This window comes from Teleopsis dalmanni, chromosome 1, assembly GCF_002237135.1.
Source record: "Teleopsis dalmanni isolate 2A chromosome 1, ASM223713v2, whole genome shotgun sequence".
NCBI classification, from domain to species: domain Eukaryota; kingdom Metazoa; phylum Arthropoda; class Insecta; order Diptera; family Diopsidae; genus Teleopsis; species Teleopsis dalmanni.
In genome coordinates, this window is record NC_051846.1 from 152,734,815 (window position 1) to 152,751,692 (window position 16,878).

At 25.0% G+C, this 16,878-nt stretch overlaps 2 protein-coding genes and 1 long non-coding RNA gene across 3 annotated transcripts in view; 2 read left to right on the forward strand and 1 right to left on the reverse strand.

The window, feature by feature from the left end:
- The window catches only part of LOC119666470, a 2,454-nt gene extending 2,074 nt beyond the window's left edge, over positions 1–380 (forward strand). The window contains exon 5 of the mRNA XM_038075746.1: positions 353–380. Coding sequence (XP_037931674.1) covers positions 353–380 — 28 coding nt within the window. The remainder of the gene's footprint in view (positions 1–352) is intronic.
- A 275-nt stretch (positions 381–655) lies between these two features.
- LOC119669411 lies at positions 656–3,232 on the forward strand. Its single transcript, XR_005251596.1, has 2 exons — positions 656–695; positions 3,085–3,232. It is a non-coding gene; the product is annotated as an uncharacterized LOC119669411 (long non-coding RNA).
- A 6-nt stretch (positions 3,233–3,238) lies between these two features.
- On the reverse strand, positions 3,239–16,074 carry LOC119669412 (sarcoplasmic calcium-binding protein-like). The gene is made up of 4 exons (XM_038079295.1): positions 15,615–16,074; positions 7,252–7,485; positions 3,883–4,191; positions 3,239–3,819 (listed from the first exon to the last, which is right to left on the reverse strand). Exons 1-4 carry the CDS (start codon positions 15,729–15,731, stop codon positions 3,589–3,591), a joined length of 891 nt encoding a protein of 296 aa, XP_037935223.1. The 5' UTR covers positions 15,732–16,074; the 3' UTR covers positions 3,239–3,588.
- Positions 16,075–16,878: the final 804 nt, after the last annotated feature.

Below are 16,878 nucleotides of genomic sequence, written 5' to 3' on the forward strand. Positions count from 1 at the left end.
GGACGTGTGCGAGTTAGGCTAAGTTGATGCTAAACCAAATGGGAGATTTTTTAGGATTTTTTGCACTGCACACATTTTGCCATTTATCAACACGTATCGACACATCAATACATTATCGACACAACTTAGAATTTTCCTCATTTAGAACGCAACTTAGCCTAACTCGCACACGACCTAAATTAAGCTATTTTATGGAACTGTCAGTTGTTAAAATAGATATAAAAATTTTTCAATTCTAAAATTTAAATTTATCAAATATTTAAAAAGTCTTTTAAACAAATATTTATTTGTTTAAAAACTTTTTAAGTTAACTATTTAGCTGAAAACATTTATTAATTATATTCTATGACAGTTTAAACACTAAGCAATCAAATTTGTAAAAACCAGTAACAACAAATTGTTATACTTATTTTAGTACTTTATAACAGTTTCATTAGTTATACAGCAAATACTCATGTGTCTCTACTAAACACCTTGTGTTGAGAAATACTTGCTTATAGCAAAGTCAACAACCATTCGAAATTCAAAACAATGGACTATTCTTAACTTAAATATTTTTAGACCATATCCAACATATGGCCTACATATGTATATATGTGAAGACATTTTCCGTAGTATATATTTATTTTGCATTAAAATCATTAAGTGCGCATTTTTTGTATTTAATAAAGAAAACATTAATCTCATTTTTAAAAGTAAGATATTAAATACGTAAAATTATATTAAATTAATTATTTAAAACAGTACTGCATAGACTTCAGCCTACGTATTCAATTCGGGAAAAACTGTTTAAAAATTCGAATAACGAGAAGTTTTCGTTCATCATTGATTTCATTTTTTTTTCGTAAAAAATAACATTGAAGGATTCACTTTGACTATTACCTCAATTTTAAATCATTTTCTAATTTTCTTGAATTTAGTATATAATTTTTAAAATAAAGATTCGTGAATCTTTTATAATCCTAATTGAAACCAAATGACACCATTTTTCTGATGGCCTCCATATTAAGAGACTACCTCTTGAAAAGTGCAAAAAGCTCTTGCCATTATTTAATCGCACTGACATCATCTCGTTGCGGTAGGTGTGAACGTAGTCATATTACTAAGAAGGAGATTGACTTACTCAAAGTAAAAAAATGGCTCTGCTAACTGTGTCGTCAATCTGTGTAGCACGAGAAAAAAAATATTTTGACAGAAACTGACAGAAGTCTCTATGTGATTCCCTGCCGTGTAGGCTTAACATCACGTTACTCAAAAGCAAACGTCTTGATACAAAGCGTCAATAAGCGCCCCCTTGGAATTAACCTACACAGGTTCCAATGAAGAAATGTGTATAGGTCATAACTTCCATCTTGGTTTAATGCGAGGCCTACCTAAAACCTCTGCTACAATGTGGGCTGTAGCACCTGGTGGTGAATACGCAACTCCAAGCCGAATGCACCATAATGTTTTTCATTCTTCCCGCGTGAGTTTGGGTATTAACCACAGCCACTTCGAAGCCAATGCTAATTGTCAGTACAGCCGAAGCTACGGGCCACTGACTCCCGAAGTACCAGATCGGATCATCTCTGGTCAGATGACCCAAGTGCCGTGCTCACTCACTATCATACGTACTTCCTATACAAGTACCGGATTGGCACCGGAATTTTAGTCGCCTTCTACGACAAGAATATCTACTGTGGGAATATTCTAAATCGCTTACCCGCAGGGTGCAACCGTAACTAACAGTAGATTGAAATGCAATTCAACTCGTTTGCTTTATATTTGTCCAGCTCTGATTTTACGCTTACTTTTGTATGTGAAATACTTTTAGCCAACCATCCACATCCTATCCCAATATATTCGTCTTGTTGTAAACCTTTCATGTTATCTACTAATAGATCCTAACAGGTTACCAAAAACAACAACAGCATAATTTGACAGCTTCCAGCAATTTGAAAATGGTAGTGATTCAAATATTATAATTCTCCAAAGAGCTCAGTCAAAAATACTGAGTACAATTATTGACGCCACATAATACATTAGAAATTAAAGTCATCACCGAGATCTAGAAATTCCCTGAATTTGATAGCGTTAGAAGGAAATATGTATTATTGTTGCTGATAAAGCTACGCTTTCTTTATAGTGACAAAGAAGCGATATTTAAATTTTTAGAGAATTTTCGAATAACAAAGAAAGAAAGAAAGGACAAACAAAAATTGTATTTTAATTTTTTATTGAAATTTGGCTGACCATACAACGCTGTTTCGAGTATTGTCAAGTACTCTTCATCAGTGGTCTTAGGAAATAATCGAATTTTATTTACTTACTTTATAGTCCGTATATAATTTTTAGGAGAAAATAAAATAAAAACGTCTGACACACAAAAAATATGTTATTGTCCATTTAGATTTTAAGTAAAATTCTATAATTTTTGTAAGTGCTGGACGAATTCCTTTGGATTAATAATGAATAAAAACATGACAGAACACGATAGTTAGAAATCTTGCAATTACATTAAGTATTTCTTGTTAAAAATGGCCAACCCATTGTCCAGCTATTATTCAGAATAGCATCGCATTACTTGTTTCTTTTAAAAATCATACATCCCATAACTTAACCCAATTTAGTGATTTAAATGAGACCCGGAATATTATGTTTATATATTTTATTTATTTTATTTAAAATTTTAATGTTATGTACACAGTGTTAAGATTTAAAAAAGAACTTATGGTTAGTTTCATTAAAAAAGAAGATACAATCAATAAATACATATAAAAAGAAAAGAAAATGGTACAGATTTCTGTCATGTAACAAAATCATGCAATCATAAGCATGGCTCTGACTTCATACGATGAATCCGGAAATTTGTACATGTTAAGATTGAAGAGATTTGATGAAAGAACACACCAATGTAATATATTCCAAGAACAGCCGGGGCTTAACCCAAGAACTAATCGTTTTTAAATTTATACTTTTTGAAATGTTATATTCAAAACGTGGTATTATAATAATTTATATATTAATTTTATTCCGGTATATATATTCCTGTATTTTATTCCTTTATATAAATAAGTGATACATACTTTTACTATTTTATTACAGTGCCAAGGATGTTGAATACGAAATTGGAGAAACAAAGTCAATGACTGGTGATTTAGAAGAATGGAAAAGCGATTTGATAAATGTTGAACAAACTACGTGAATATGAACACCGATTGGAATTTATAATATTAAATAATATTCATCAATTTAATGTTTAATTGTTTTTTTTATTATTTCTCATTTGAAAAATATATAATATTAAATTAAAATTTTATGCTTTCGTTTTTTTGCTTGCTTACGTAACTTATTAAATTTTCTTATATGATAAACGATAAATGTTTTTAAATCATCACTTTTAAATGAATTCCACGATATTATTAATAATATAATAGAGTGCATATATAAAAATAGTCTTAAATAATTGGTATCATCTTCTTCGAAATTTTTAAAATTTTGTTGAAAACTTTGCACACATAGCAAGGTCATAATTCGCACAGCTTTTTGTACATCCGACCGACGGCCACGAGACAATAACTCAATAATCGCCTCGTGAGCATAATCCAGTCAATGATCAATTAGCGGACCCCAAAACATTTTTGAGATTTTCGTTTCATCTTCAGTCATAAAGAATTGACGTCCTAAATGTACAAATTCCTTCATTGAAATTTGACCATCACTGTTTTTATCTATCACAGCAAATGAAATGGCGGCATCTTCATCGGAGAGGCCTAAGCAGCGGAAGAAAAGTTTATATTGATCGAGATCCAAATGACCAGAATGATCATAATCGACAGCCTAAAAATAAAAATTAACAGTTTAGATTAAATTTATAAATAAAAATATGTAATATATAGTTACCTTAAATAAATATGGCAAGAATCGTCCAATACGTTTTGCCATTTTCTTATCATTTAGACGATGATGTATATCTGTTAAAAATTGTTCAGCGTTCAGCAAATTATAAGGAGTAATTTCACCAAACTGTTCTTCCCAAGTTTGTTTCATTACATCCTCAAATTCTGCTGATAATTCGGGAGTTAAATGTCCCAAGTCTGTGAAACGCTTTGCTAACAATTTAAAATCATCGAAGGATACGACACCATCGTGATTAACATCCAAAATTCGGTGCAATGTACGCATCTTGCGGCGCCAAAAATCAGTATCACCCTTTAAATATAAATTGTAGGAAATTATTAATTTATTATTCTTTTTTATCTTCTACTATAATTTTAATTAGTAAATTTAAGTGTTTTTATTAAATAACTAATATTAATAACGTTATTGTGCAGTGTAATTTTTTAAAACTAAATTAAATAAATATGTATTATAAAAATTGGAAAATGAAAACACAGAAATATTCATATATACACATTATATATATTTTTAATATATTTATTAAATTAATTAATTAATTTAATAGGAATATATATTAAATATAGAAATGCTGATGTTATATTTAAAAAAAAACTTTTAAAAACTTTTAATTAATTAATTTAATAGGAATATATATTAAATATAGAAATGCTGATGTTATATTTAAAAAAAAACTTTTAAAATATAAACTAAATAGAAACTAATCTCTGAAACAATAATAAATAATAATAACAATTTACATAAATGATATGATCTGAAGAATCCTAATATATATATATTTAAAAGTAACACTTAAATAATTCACACTGAATCATTATACGGTAACACAATGGGCCTGTAGGCCGAAGGAGATCCCTTGAGATCTCTCTCGCCGGTATAACCAAACCTTACTTAATACACAGTAAATATTAAGTAATTAGAAACTGTTCGTTACTTAAATATTTATTAATATGCAATTTAGATTAGAATATAATGATCCTAAACTATTATTGTAATTTTGTGATAAACTTCTCAAAAACATTTTAAGTAAATGCTGACATATCTGAACCAGACTTCATATAACAAGACTACATTCTGGAAACCAAATATAATGGTTCACGTGAGCACTACAAGGCTTACTGTAGTTCTCTCTTATTGCTAATATATAAGAACCCATGAATATGCTTTTGAATACTCATTGAAAAAGTGGTAAAAACACAGTACAAATAGTTAAGCATATTCTGTGTGACTTTGGAAGCGAACAGATCAAGTATGTGCGAGTATTGAAGCTAAAAAACGTAAATGGAAGTAGGTAGGGCAAACTCTCCGCAAAAATAACATCTATATTGCGAAACAAACGTTAAAGCGTTGAATCTCACCGTTCTAGTGCCTTTACCAAAATTTGACGAAGAACTATTGAAGGCAAACTGAATAAGATAGGTTATTCGTAGAACACAATATGCTCCACTGGAAGAAGAGGACTGCAGTACGTAAGTATGTAAAAGAAAGGGGAACAAATGAAAATTTATGACCAAATTATTATTTTATTATAAAAAACTGAACTCTGTTCAAAATTTTTAAAACAAAATAATATCCTGGGAATTAATTTAATAAAAGATCTTCGCCTCATTGCCTTTTAGCTACTACTCTGATATGTATATACTTTTTGAGAAATCAAAGTATCAAGCAAATTTTTTTTTCTATTTTATGAAGTTCACATATAATTTGAATATTGGCTTTTAATAATGTTTTTTTTATAATTCAATATTTTGTATATTAACTACAATTATTATTTTGTTCTTATGAATGTTATTCACACTATTAAATTAATGTAAAAAATAATGTGATTCTAAAAAGAGAAAAAAGTTAATTGTATAGATTTATTATCAATATTTACTATATGTAATGTCATGTATTATCCATTGTATGCTATATATATAAGCCAGCATTTATTTTATAATTTGAAACACGTTTTCACCACGCTTAAAAAGCTACAAGATTTCGTATTCAGCTCACAAAAAAATATATTTTCAAATTATTTTGCCAGCTGAGGTGATAATATATTTTGGTACTCCACTTTAAACACAAAAAAAAAAATTCGATATACGATTAAGAATTTTTTTTGTATTCTGATTGCAAATTTATATATACATATATGTATATATATATACAGCTATATACAAAAATATATTATTGTACGTAGAAATGTTAATGTATTTACGTAATTATTAAAAAACAGAATTAAGATTTAAGAACTGATTGGAATATTAAATCAAGCTAAGCTTATAGGAATGTTTTTTAATTAAAAATTTAAACACGATAACATTTTTTTAATTTCGAAAAATTTGACAAACCTATACAATTAAAAACTGTATGTTCTATGACAAGAATTCTATGACAAATTCGAGTAGAGAACAGGTAATGGAGAGAAAAATTTTCTCTCCTTTCAGATAATACCTTTCTTTCTCTTTCAGATAACGAAATACTACCTAAAATGAATACCGAAACTCCCTTTTAACTGCGAAAGCAGAAATTTACTTGAGATATATAATAGACAAAACTATTAGCATCTAATAGAGATTTCTGTAGAAGCTATCAAGATGAGAACATGGACGAAAGGATTGGCTACTCGTTGTTACTGGTCTATTCTCTCCAGATAGATAGTCAACTTCTTGAGACATTTTTACTTTGCGGAATAAGCAGATGTGGTTACAGTAGATCAAAAATTGTTAAAGCGTTTATTGGAAAGAAAATTATTCAGAGCAGTGTTGTAACACTTTATTCGTTGTACGCCCCAAGTAAGACTTTAAGTTCGGAAAGGTAAACACATCAATCGATAAGTTAGACTTTTTCAAACGAAAAACAGAAATTGTATCCTCCATATATTCTATAAATAATTTTTATTTCTTGTTCATGTACCACTATATTAGTTTCTAAACGGTAAGACTTCTTGGTCATTCTTATTTAAAAGTTGACTGACTTGTAATTGCTACCTATAACAATCCAATTGTCCATCTGTTAAGTATCTCCACAGATTTTTTAAAGTCTTCAAACACTGGTTTAGTTGCAAAAATCAAGAAAGTACCCTAAGGGGTTCACAACGAAATATAGGACCTATATCATGCCCAATACATTGTGGCCATCATTATAATAATAGTTATTTGATAAATCATTTAGGTATATATATTTTTGAATTGTAAAAAAATAGATCATAAATTATTTTCTAAAGATAATTTTTTAATTGTTTTGCAAAAGATAATGCAAATTTAAATAGAATTGTCGGTACTACATATATCTACTTATATAGACTAATAAATAAATATTATTGAAAAATAATAAAAAATAAATATAATTGTAAAACAATTCAAAACTTACCCTTTCGCTTGTTTTTGGTTGTATATTTTTACGGTTACGTTCGAATTCATCATCAGAATCCGAATCGCTATCACTATCTTCCTCCTGGCGTTTAGTTAAGGAGGAAGCATGTTTCTTAGAATATTTGCGTGTTGCAATTATCAGTGCATTGGAATTATTCTCAATTAGTACCATCGAGTGTTCACATTGCTTTATTATCGATTTTGATGAGGCAGAACGACGATGTCCAGTTCGCTGATGACATAAAACCACAAAATATTAAAAAACCAATAAGAAAAAGTATATTAAACTTCATTCTTTATTGTAAATAAATAATATTATTCTTTATTTGCTTCTTTTTACAAAATGCAATTAATTTTCTGAGTCAATGAGAAAGGCGTACACAAAGAAATCAGTTTAAGGCAAGTCGATTAATTATTTTACATTTTATTTTATGAGTATATATGTATGTAAATATATATATATATATATATATATATATATTATATGTGTTTTAAGTCTGTTCGACAAGTTCAAAGCTCTTTTCTGTTCTTAAATATAAAATCGAATGTTGTAGAAATCAAAATCTCAACATTGCAAATCCGAAGTAGATATATTAAATATTATTAACTTAATTATTGGATTATTTATTTGACATAAATTTTTTAAATTTAAGTGTAAATATAATCATTTTATAATAAGTATAATTATAATTTTATTATATTTTTATTTTATATTTTATTTAATTCAACAAAATTTTTATTAAACTCAAGTTATATACTCGTTATAAACTTTTGTGAAACTGAAAAAATGTAAATAAAAATGTATATAAAAAATGCTATTATATAGCAATCTTCCTGAGACCCCCGTAAGGATATAGTGAATTTCAGCAAAGAAGCACAATGAAACAGTAACCAAATACATTATGAAATATTCTTCTGTCATCCTCATCTCCCAGTGGCCTCCCATAATAGGTTTTACTAATTTTCGTATGTGGTCACTGTTCAGTGGCATGGACTAAATCAGTCTTGTCGTACTAGAAGATTTATTTTCCCGTTTAGTGAGAAATTGTGAGGAAGACATATACATAAACATATATTACATCTGCTTTGTCATAGTTCAACATATGCGTAACGACGACTAATCATGGTGCTGACTAACTTTTTAGATGATCTTAGCTACCTTTAAGACCTTCCTTTAAAGAGTATTTTAGGCTTTGCTTAAAACTGAAGACGGTTTGAAAAACCATGAGTTGAATATAGTAGTACAGTGAACCTAATTAAATCCTTAATATTCCCGGTAAAACCCAACATAACCTACAAGTATATATTTGATATTTCTAGCAGATATTAATAATTATTATTATTAATTTTAATTAAATTAATATTATTGTGTATTAATAATAAGTATTTTTATAATAATAATATATAGTAATAATTAATATTATAGTAATAATATATAATAATAAATATTATTTTTAAATAATCATATTTAACAGAAATTTTTATATATACGAATTTACTTGTATATTGTATAAAGTGTACTATTTTATGTATTAACTGTATTTTTTTATTTTTATTTAAATATAATTAAATAATTAAAATAAATGTTATGTATAAATTGATTTATTCTTATGATTTTCGTTATTAGTTAAAGTAAATATATTTTTCTTTTTATCATCCTTTTAAAGGCTATATAAACTCTCCAGAAAATGGTTCTATAACCTCCAAAAGTAATAACAAAAATATGTTAATATTAATAAACTTATTTAAGAAAAAAAAATTTTAATAATTAGTTAATAGAAAACGGATTTTTTTTTTAGCTCTAAAGGCATAAACAAGCATTTAAAATTTTATAACCGTTAAAAACACACCTTTTTATGTTTAATTAAATTTTTATACACAATTTTAAATAAATTTTTTGTATTTTACGTAAATTTGAGATTTATTTTGCAATACAAAAAAAATTAATATATATTTTTTGAAAATATTTTTTATATATGAAACCAGTTTTTTAAATGTTTCGAAGTTCATTAAAATATATTATTTATTATAAATAAAACTAGTTTTCTTTTATATAATAAGATAAGAGTTCATATTCTATTTTTGTTAAATTTAAATATATTCATTAATATTTATAAAATTTAAAAGAACCTTAATATAAAAAAGTTCAAAAAGTGCGTAAAAAATATTTTCTCAATATCATTATATTTTTTTTTTTTGTATATATATGTATGTCAAATTTTGTTTATCTTGTATTTTTTATTTACATATATAGGTAGGAACGCCATGAAATATAGAAAAAAGACCTTAACTGGTTTTTCTTCTTAAGAAAAGACCTCTTCTTAAGTACACGTAATATGACGTAATATCAACAAGTTTTTATTATAAAATAATTTGAAGTTCATAATTGGAACATTTTTGAGAAAATTGAGATGAAATAAACGAGGCTTAAGACAGAGAACCAATAACAATTTAGAAAAAATGTAAACAGAAAATTTATAACAAAAAATCGGTAAAAAAAATAATTATAGGTTCATTATGTTACTTAGGTAAGATCAACCTATTATATAAACTAATGATATGTTGTTCCTTTCAAATATTTTCAGTAAGGTTTTTATGACAGAAATCAAGCAAATTTTTTTTACTATTTAAAATATATGGACATTTTAATACAAGCTTTAAAATTTTAATTTTAAAAATAATAGAAAAAAAGAATTTTAATTTGTATTGTAGTTATATATGAGTTAACTTAAAGTAGCCGGTTAAAAAATTATCTAAAATCTAATAATAAAAAATAATACATCCCATAAATAAGACATACCATTAATACTACTAATACTAACATAAATAAATGTTTTATATTTCAATATTTTTTTTAGTTTAATAATTCATTGAATATTATATTTGGCATAGATTTTGAATAATTAATCGAACCGTCGTCTACCTTTTTAACCTGTTTTTGATAAGCTTATTAAAGTAAATAACAAAAAAGAATAAAATTCAAGTTATTATCTGCGGCAAAGATTTTAAGAGCTTCTAAACATTTTTTAATTATGAAAACTCTGAAATTTGACACATTTGAATTTTTAATTATAAAAAAAATTGATAAGAAATTAGAGCAAACATATGGCAATTTTTAAAGCTTAATTTGTGATTAAAACTGAGAGTTTTTAATATGAAAACCATTAGAAAAAATTTTAAGTTGAAAACAAAAATTATTAAAAATTATATTTATTTATTTAATAATCAAAGCAATAAACGAAATTAATAAATAAATTTATTTATTTTAAGTTTGTTTATTTGAACAACAGCCAACAAATTCAGAAACTCTATAAAATACTTTTCTCATTAATATTTATACAGTATAAGAATACTTAAAAATGCAATATATCATCCGCAGTAGTTAAATATAAGATGAAAATAATCAATAAGTACAGATTTCGATGTAATATGTTTATCCTTTTTTTTTAATCGTCTTTATCTTTATAACTTTTATCTATTTCCATATCTTAAATTAAGAAATCTGTCTATTTAATTTGTCAGCAAATAATTATTTTAGATTCACTATACGAAAAGCGCAAAAAGGCACGCAGGGACTATGTCCAGTGACATATCCATATATATTTGTATCTTATAATTAAAACATATAATTTAATTGAAGAAAGTCTTTCGAAGTTTTTCTAATACATCCTAATAAAGTGTTCTGTCCAATTAATTTGACAATAAGTAATTATTTTAAATAATCATAGACTATATCCAGCGAAATATCCATATATAATTATATGTAATGATAGACTTTAATGATATAGACTTATAATTTATTTCAAGAAGGTCCTAACGTGTTTTTCTTTTCAACCTTATGAAGGTGTTCAAAGATGATAAGAGGTCAATTGCTAGCGGATTTTAACCCCTTTTAAATGGGAACATTGTAAATGAAATGCAGTTGTAACAATAACCAAAAATAGACCCTAATTAGATTGTATAATCACTTTGATAACCTAACCCAGTATCCACAATGCACTATATAAGTATTTTTTTGATATCGGAGAATTATTTCTCCATATCTTATGAAAAATTTTTGTGAACTTACTTTATTGTAACATAGACCGAAGAAGGGACCTAAGTAGATTTGTATAACCACTATAATGACTTGACCTACCATACACAATAAAATTGCTTGGCTTTTTTTCTATATCAAAATTGTAATTTACAAAATTATCCATTAATTACACTACTATATCTTATGAAATATTTTATTCATTATTTTATTCATTTTATTCATTATTTTATTATGAATTATCTTTGTGAAAGATTCTCCTAAACCAATATATAATATCGATACATTAGATCACTATAACACAAGTTCTATATTAATAAATTAGACCACTATATTGTTGTCATAGCTCCATGCATATATACCTACTATTATATAATATTTTTATTAGTTATATTTATTATTAAATAACAATATTTTGTATTCAGTTATTTATACTTATCATTATTATCATTATTTAAATATTATAATTTGAACACGTTCCACAATTTCCATGTGGGATGAAAACATTCTCATTTTTTCGAATTTGTGGAAGCAAGAAGATCTCGCTGATCGTGACTTTGCCGAAGTCAACTACTCTAAAGACGAATAAAATTATATTGTATAAAAACCTAATGAATGTTTTATATAATTTTAATACAAAAATGTATATAATGCTGTTATATATTTCAAATTTATTTGATTTTAAAATTATAATATTTGCTCAATTTTAAATTTGTGCGAAAACAATATATATATATTTATATATATCACACGTGTTATTCAAAAACTTCTAACCTGAATTAAAAATATCTAATATATGCATACACTTATATATATGTATATATATATACGTATATATTTATTTATATTTCTGAAAAAAAAAATAAACATTTAAAAAATATTGTTATTATTAATTTGGAATAGCAAATATATTTAAATTAAGTGTAGCGAAGTAAACAAGTTTTCATTTTCTCAGTTTATAAAGTAAATATTTAAAAGTGTTTATTCTTTTTAATAAACTTGGAAGAATACTTAAGTAGCCAGCAAAATTATATAAGAAAATGGAAGCATGGCAGAGTAGCGGATAATTTATTGCGGTGTTTTGTACTAAACGAAAATAATAAAAAAAATAAAAAAAATGAATTCAACAGGTCAATGTTAGAAACAAAATTAAGCTCGAACAATACCTTAAAGCTATAAGACGATCTTTGAACAACAAGTTGTTTACTAAGTGAAGACCTCGTTTTCACAGCACATTAGTCTTGTGCAGGGAAGAAGAATTTAAACAATGAAACACTACTAGATTTCATAAAAAAACTAATAATAAATCAAGATTTTATAAAATATTTTTATTTTTTATATATTTATTAATGTACTCATTTATTTTTTATAAATTAACAGTTTATTTGTTATATTAAAAGATTGCAACTTAATGATACGGATTTGCCTCATATCCTTATCCCTATATTATCCCTATAAATTATAAATAATTATAATTATTATTAATTATTATTAATTATTATTTATAGTTATTAATAATATTTTTAATGGATTTTTTTTCATTTATTTTATAAAAATTTACCTTATATTTTTGTTACTTATTTTTAATGTAATTATTAATGCATATTATTATTACATATTCTATTTTATTAAATATTTAATTTTATATTTATTTTGTTTGATTTTATTTATTTTATATAATATTTTTTATTGATTTATCTAAATAGTCATTTCTTGTCATGAATTAACAGTTAAGTGTTTATATACTAAATGTGAAATAATATTACATTTTAAAGAAATATATTTATGTCTTTAAAATTTGTATCAATGATAAATAATAATATTTATTACGATTACTATTATTACTATTTATAACTAATTATAAAAATATTTATGGATTTTTTTTTATTAATTTATTTAATTTGCTTTATATTTTTGTTATTTATATTTAATATAATTATTACTTATAACTTTTTATAACAATTTCTAGTTTCTGTTTTATTAAATAAATATTTTTATTTTAATTATATTAAATTATTTTTATAATATAATTTTATTAAAACTGTTATTAAATTTATTTTAATTTTATTATTATTAATTATTAATTTTTAATTAATATATATATTAATTATAAGAATTATATATGAATATACGGCTTCCTTAGCTAATTGAGAAGGATTCGGTCCTCTCTTCACCACAACTAACTAACAATATGATTTAAGATTTAAAAATTATTAAAAACCAACAACTAAAATTTAAAAAAAAAATAATTTAAAAAAAAAGAACAGAATTAAACTAATTAATTATATTAAAAAAAACTATTGTTCCATTTTAGGTGTCTATCAAAGAGCAATAAATAAAATAATTTTACATTTATATTATATTTCTCACAACATTATACTATATAAATATTTATCCAAATATGCACTAAATTTTGTCTAAATACACAAACTGTTAAATTGAGATATTTATTTACAAACTGGTCTAAAAGGACACTGCGCAGAGTCCTAATTTCCTGCCATCTACTGTATTAAGTTGAAAGTAGCAAATGTGTTAAAAATAAATATTCAAAAAATATATTCAAAATCTTATTGAAGATAATTAAAAATTTATGATTTTAACACATCAGACACAGTGTGAATGTAAATGAAATCGCAAACCCATTTTGGGAAATATTTATGGAAGTATGAACTTCTCGTCGATCGTGACTTTGCCGATTTTAACTGTTGAATGAACGTGCGAATTGTTTAATATAAAAATATGTTAAAATGTGCATAAAAATATATATACAGGATGTTTTCGACTTATTAGGCATAAATACAGAAAATGATACTTTAGTATTTAACATCGTATAAGAGAATGGCAGTGAAATATTTAACTATTTTTCAAGCTACTGGAAAACGATTTTCCGGAAAAAAATATCAAGCCAAAAAATTCACAACATATAAGAAACATTTCATTAAATAAGCTCAAACCATATGTTTTCAGTTTAATAAACATCCTTTAATTTGGTGCTCTAATATGTGTTTTTACGTAAAGGACTTTAAAATATTATAATGGTTTAAAGTTGAATTTTTTGTAGAAGCTTACTAACGTATTTTTGTTAAATTTTTTTTCGCTCTAATATTGTATATAAAACATTTTTATCTTGCGAATATTTTATACCAATAAATTGCCTTCTATAACGCAACGTTTTCCACTAATCGTCCTTTGAAATGAAGTAACTGAAGTGTATATCCGGCGCAGATGATAAATACATTCCACAATAAATATGTGTGTAAAAACATACAACAATTGTGGATGCAGCTGCAAAAGCTGCACATGAATTTTGTGGAACTGTGGATGCCATTGTGCTTGTTCTTTGCAGTTGTAATTTGCGCGAAGCATAAAGAACGATTGAACTTAATTTAATAGTTATGTTCACTAAACGTCATTATTTATTTACCATTAAATATATTTGGCAATGAAAGTATTATTTAGAATAAATAGAAATTATTTTAAAGACTGTTTTTTATTAACATAGACAGAAGGTACAGCGACCAAACATTGGTGGTTAAAAATTTTTTAGAATTAGATTGTTCAAGCACTTTTTTATAAGTAAAGCACATTTGCGTTAAATAAAATCACTAAGTAATCGTTATAAGAAATACTAATATAAATACAAATCGTAATAAGAAGGTCAGATGAAAAATTTTTTAAGCAATTTAATACCTATTTTCAGCAGAATAGTTCTAAAGGTGAAGAGGCGATGTTTAAGAGGGTCCATATTAACTGATATTATTAAGTTTCTTGAAATCGAAATTTAGATCTTAAAAAAATTACTGTTTATGATTGATATTGTTTTAGTTTAATTTTAAAATTTCTAATTTTTTAATAAATATTTTAGTTATTAAACAATTAAATTATTTTTAAATTTTTAAAATTTAGTGATATAAAAATATTTAATTAATTTTTTTTATTTATTATACATTTTTAAAAAGTACATTTTAATTTACTTATTCTATTTTCAAGTTTTTTTTATATCTTATATATTTTTAAAAAAAATTTCATTTTAATTTACTATATTTTCAAGTTTTGTTAATTCTTATATATATTCAAAAAAATTCATTTTAATTTACTTATTCTATTTTTTATGTATATTTTTCAATTTATCTACAGCATTATGTTTAATTAATTTAATTATTTTTTTATATATATTTTTTTTTCTTATTATATTACTTATATTTATTTATTTCAATTTTAAAACCAAATTTGTGTATGCCATTTTCATTACTTTTAAGCTCATAAAAAATAATTTGCTTTTTGAAAACATCCTTTTGAATAAATGATTTTTCCATTACACTTACCTGATGTTCAATATCCACAGATCCATTCAAAACCGTTACTGCGCCCACATTAACTCCGCGCTCCAAAATTTCTTTTGAAGTACGCAATAAATTGCGACTTACAATTGTGAAAGACATTTTTGAAATTTAATTTTTGTTATAAAATTTTTAGGCAGTAAATTTTTATAAATTAACTAAAAACACTAAGTTCACAAAATATTATCGTTTTAAATGTTCAATCATTTAATAATTTTCCTCCCTTTATATTTTTTATAAAATTGCAAACTGCAAATACTTTGCATTAAATGTAAAATTTATATTTTTGAAAAAGTTCAAGTTAAAAATCACAATTATTTTCATATAAGATATTTATTGAAAATAATTAAATAAAATACACTTCAAAAAAATTGTTAGTAAATTTTCGCTTTGTTCGTTTCAATTTAAACGCACAACTGTTCGCTTTCACGTTTGAAAACAAATTAAACTGGAATTCAAGTCAGAGGAGAAATATAAACGTTTCTTGCTTGCATGGAATATACAAAACAACATAACACCGCAACAACAACAACAAAACAGCATAACAACAACAACAACACACATCAGCGACAGAGAAACGTAGACAACAACAATGACAATAAAACACATTTTAATGTCTGCCAACAAGCAAGTGAAGAAAGAAAACAGAGCACAAAGAAGGGATCGTCAAAATACGAAAACAACTAAAACAAGAAGCAACTCCAAACAATAACAATAACAACAAACAAAGTATGGATTATACAGAACATTGGTAGATTTTGTATACAAATTGACATATATTCATACACACATACATTTATACATACTTCTATATTTATTTATTTAATTTTTTTTATATACATATCTGCATATATAGGCTTTTATTTGTGTAACTTTACTTTACTTATTTACTTTATGCGTTAAACAAATAAAAGTTACATATTTTAAACACAAATAATATGTATGTATGTATGTGTGGGTATAAGTTTGTATATATTACTATGCATATAATCGTATATGAATTGATATGAAAAGCACATGAATTGAAATTAAATTTATGAATTTGGGTCGCTCCATATGTGTGCCAATACATCTTCTAGTTGTTGGGGATCGCAAGGGCGATATGGCTGCATTACATATGCATATATGCTAAGCTGTTAATATGCAAGATATGACTGTTTTGTAGAGAATATGTGGTGTAGTTACCAAAAGACTAAGAAATGGAAAGAAATTATGTGAAATTATCAAAGGATCTTTTGAGATCATATGC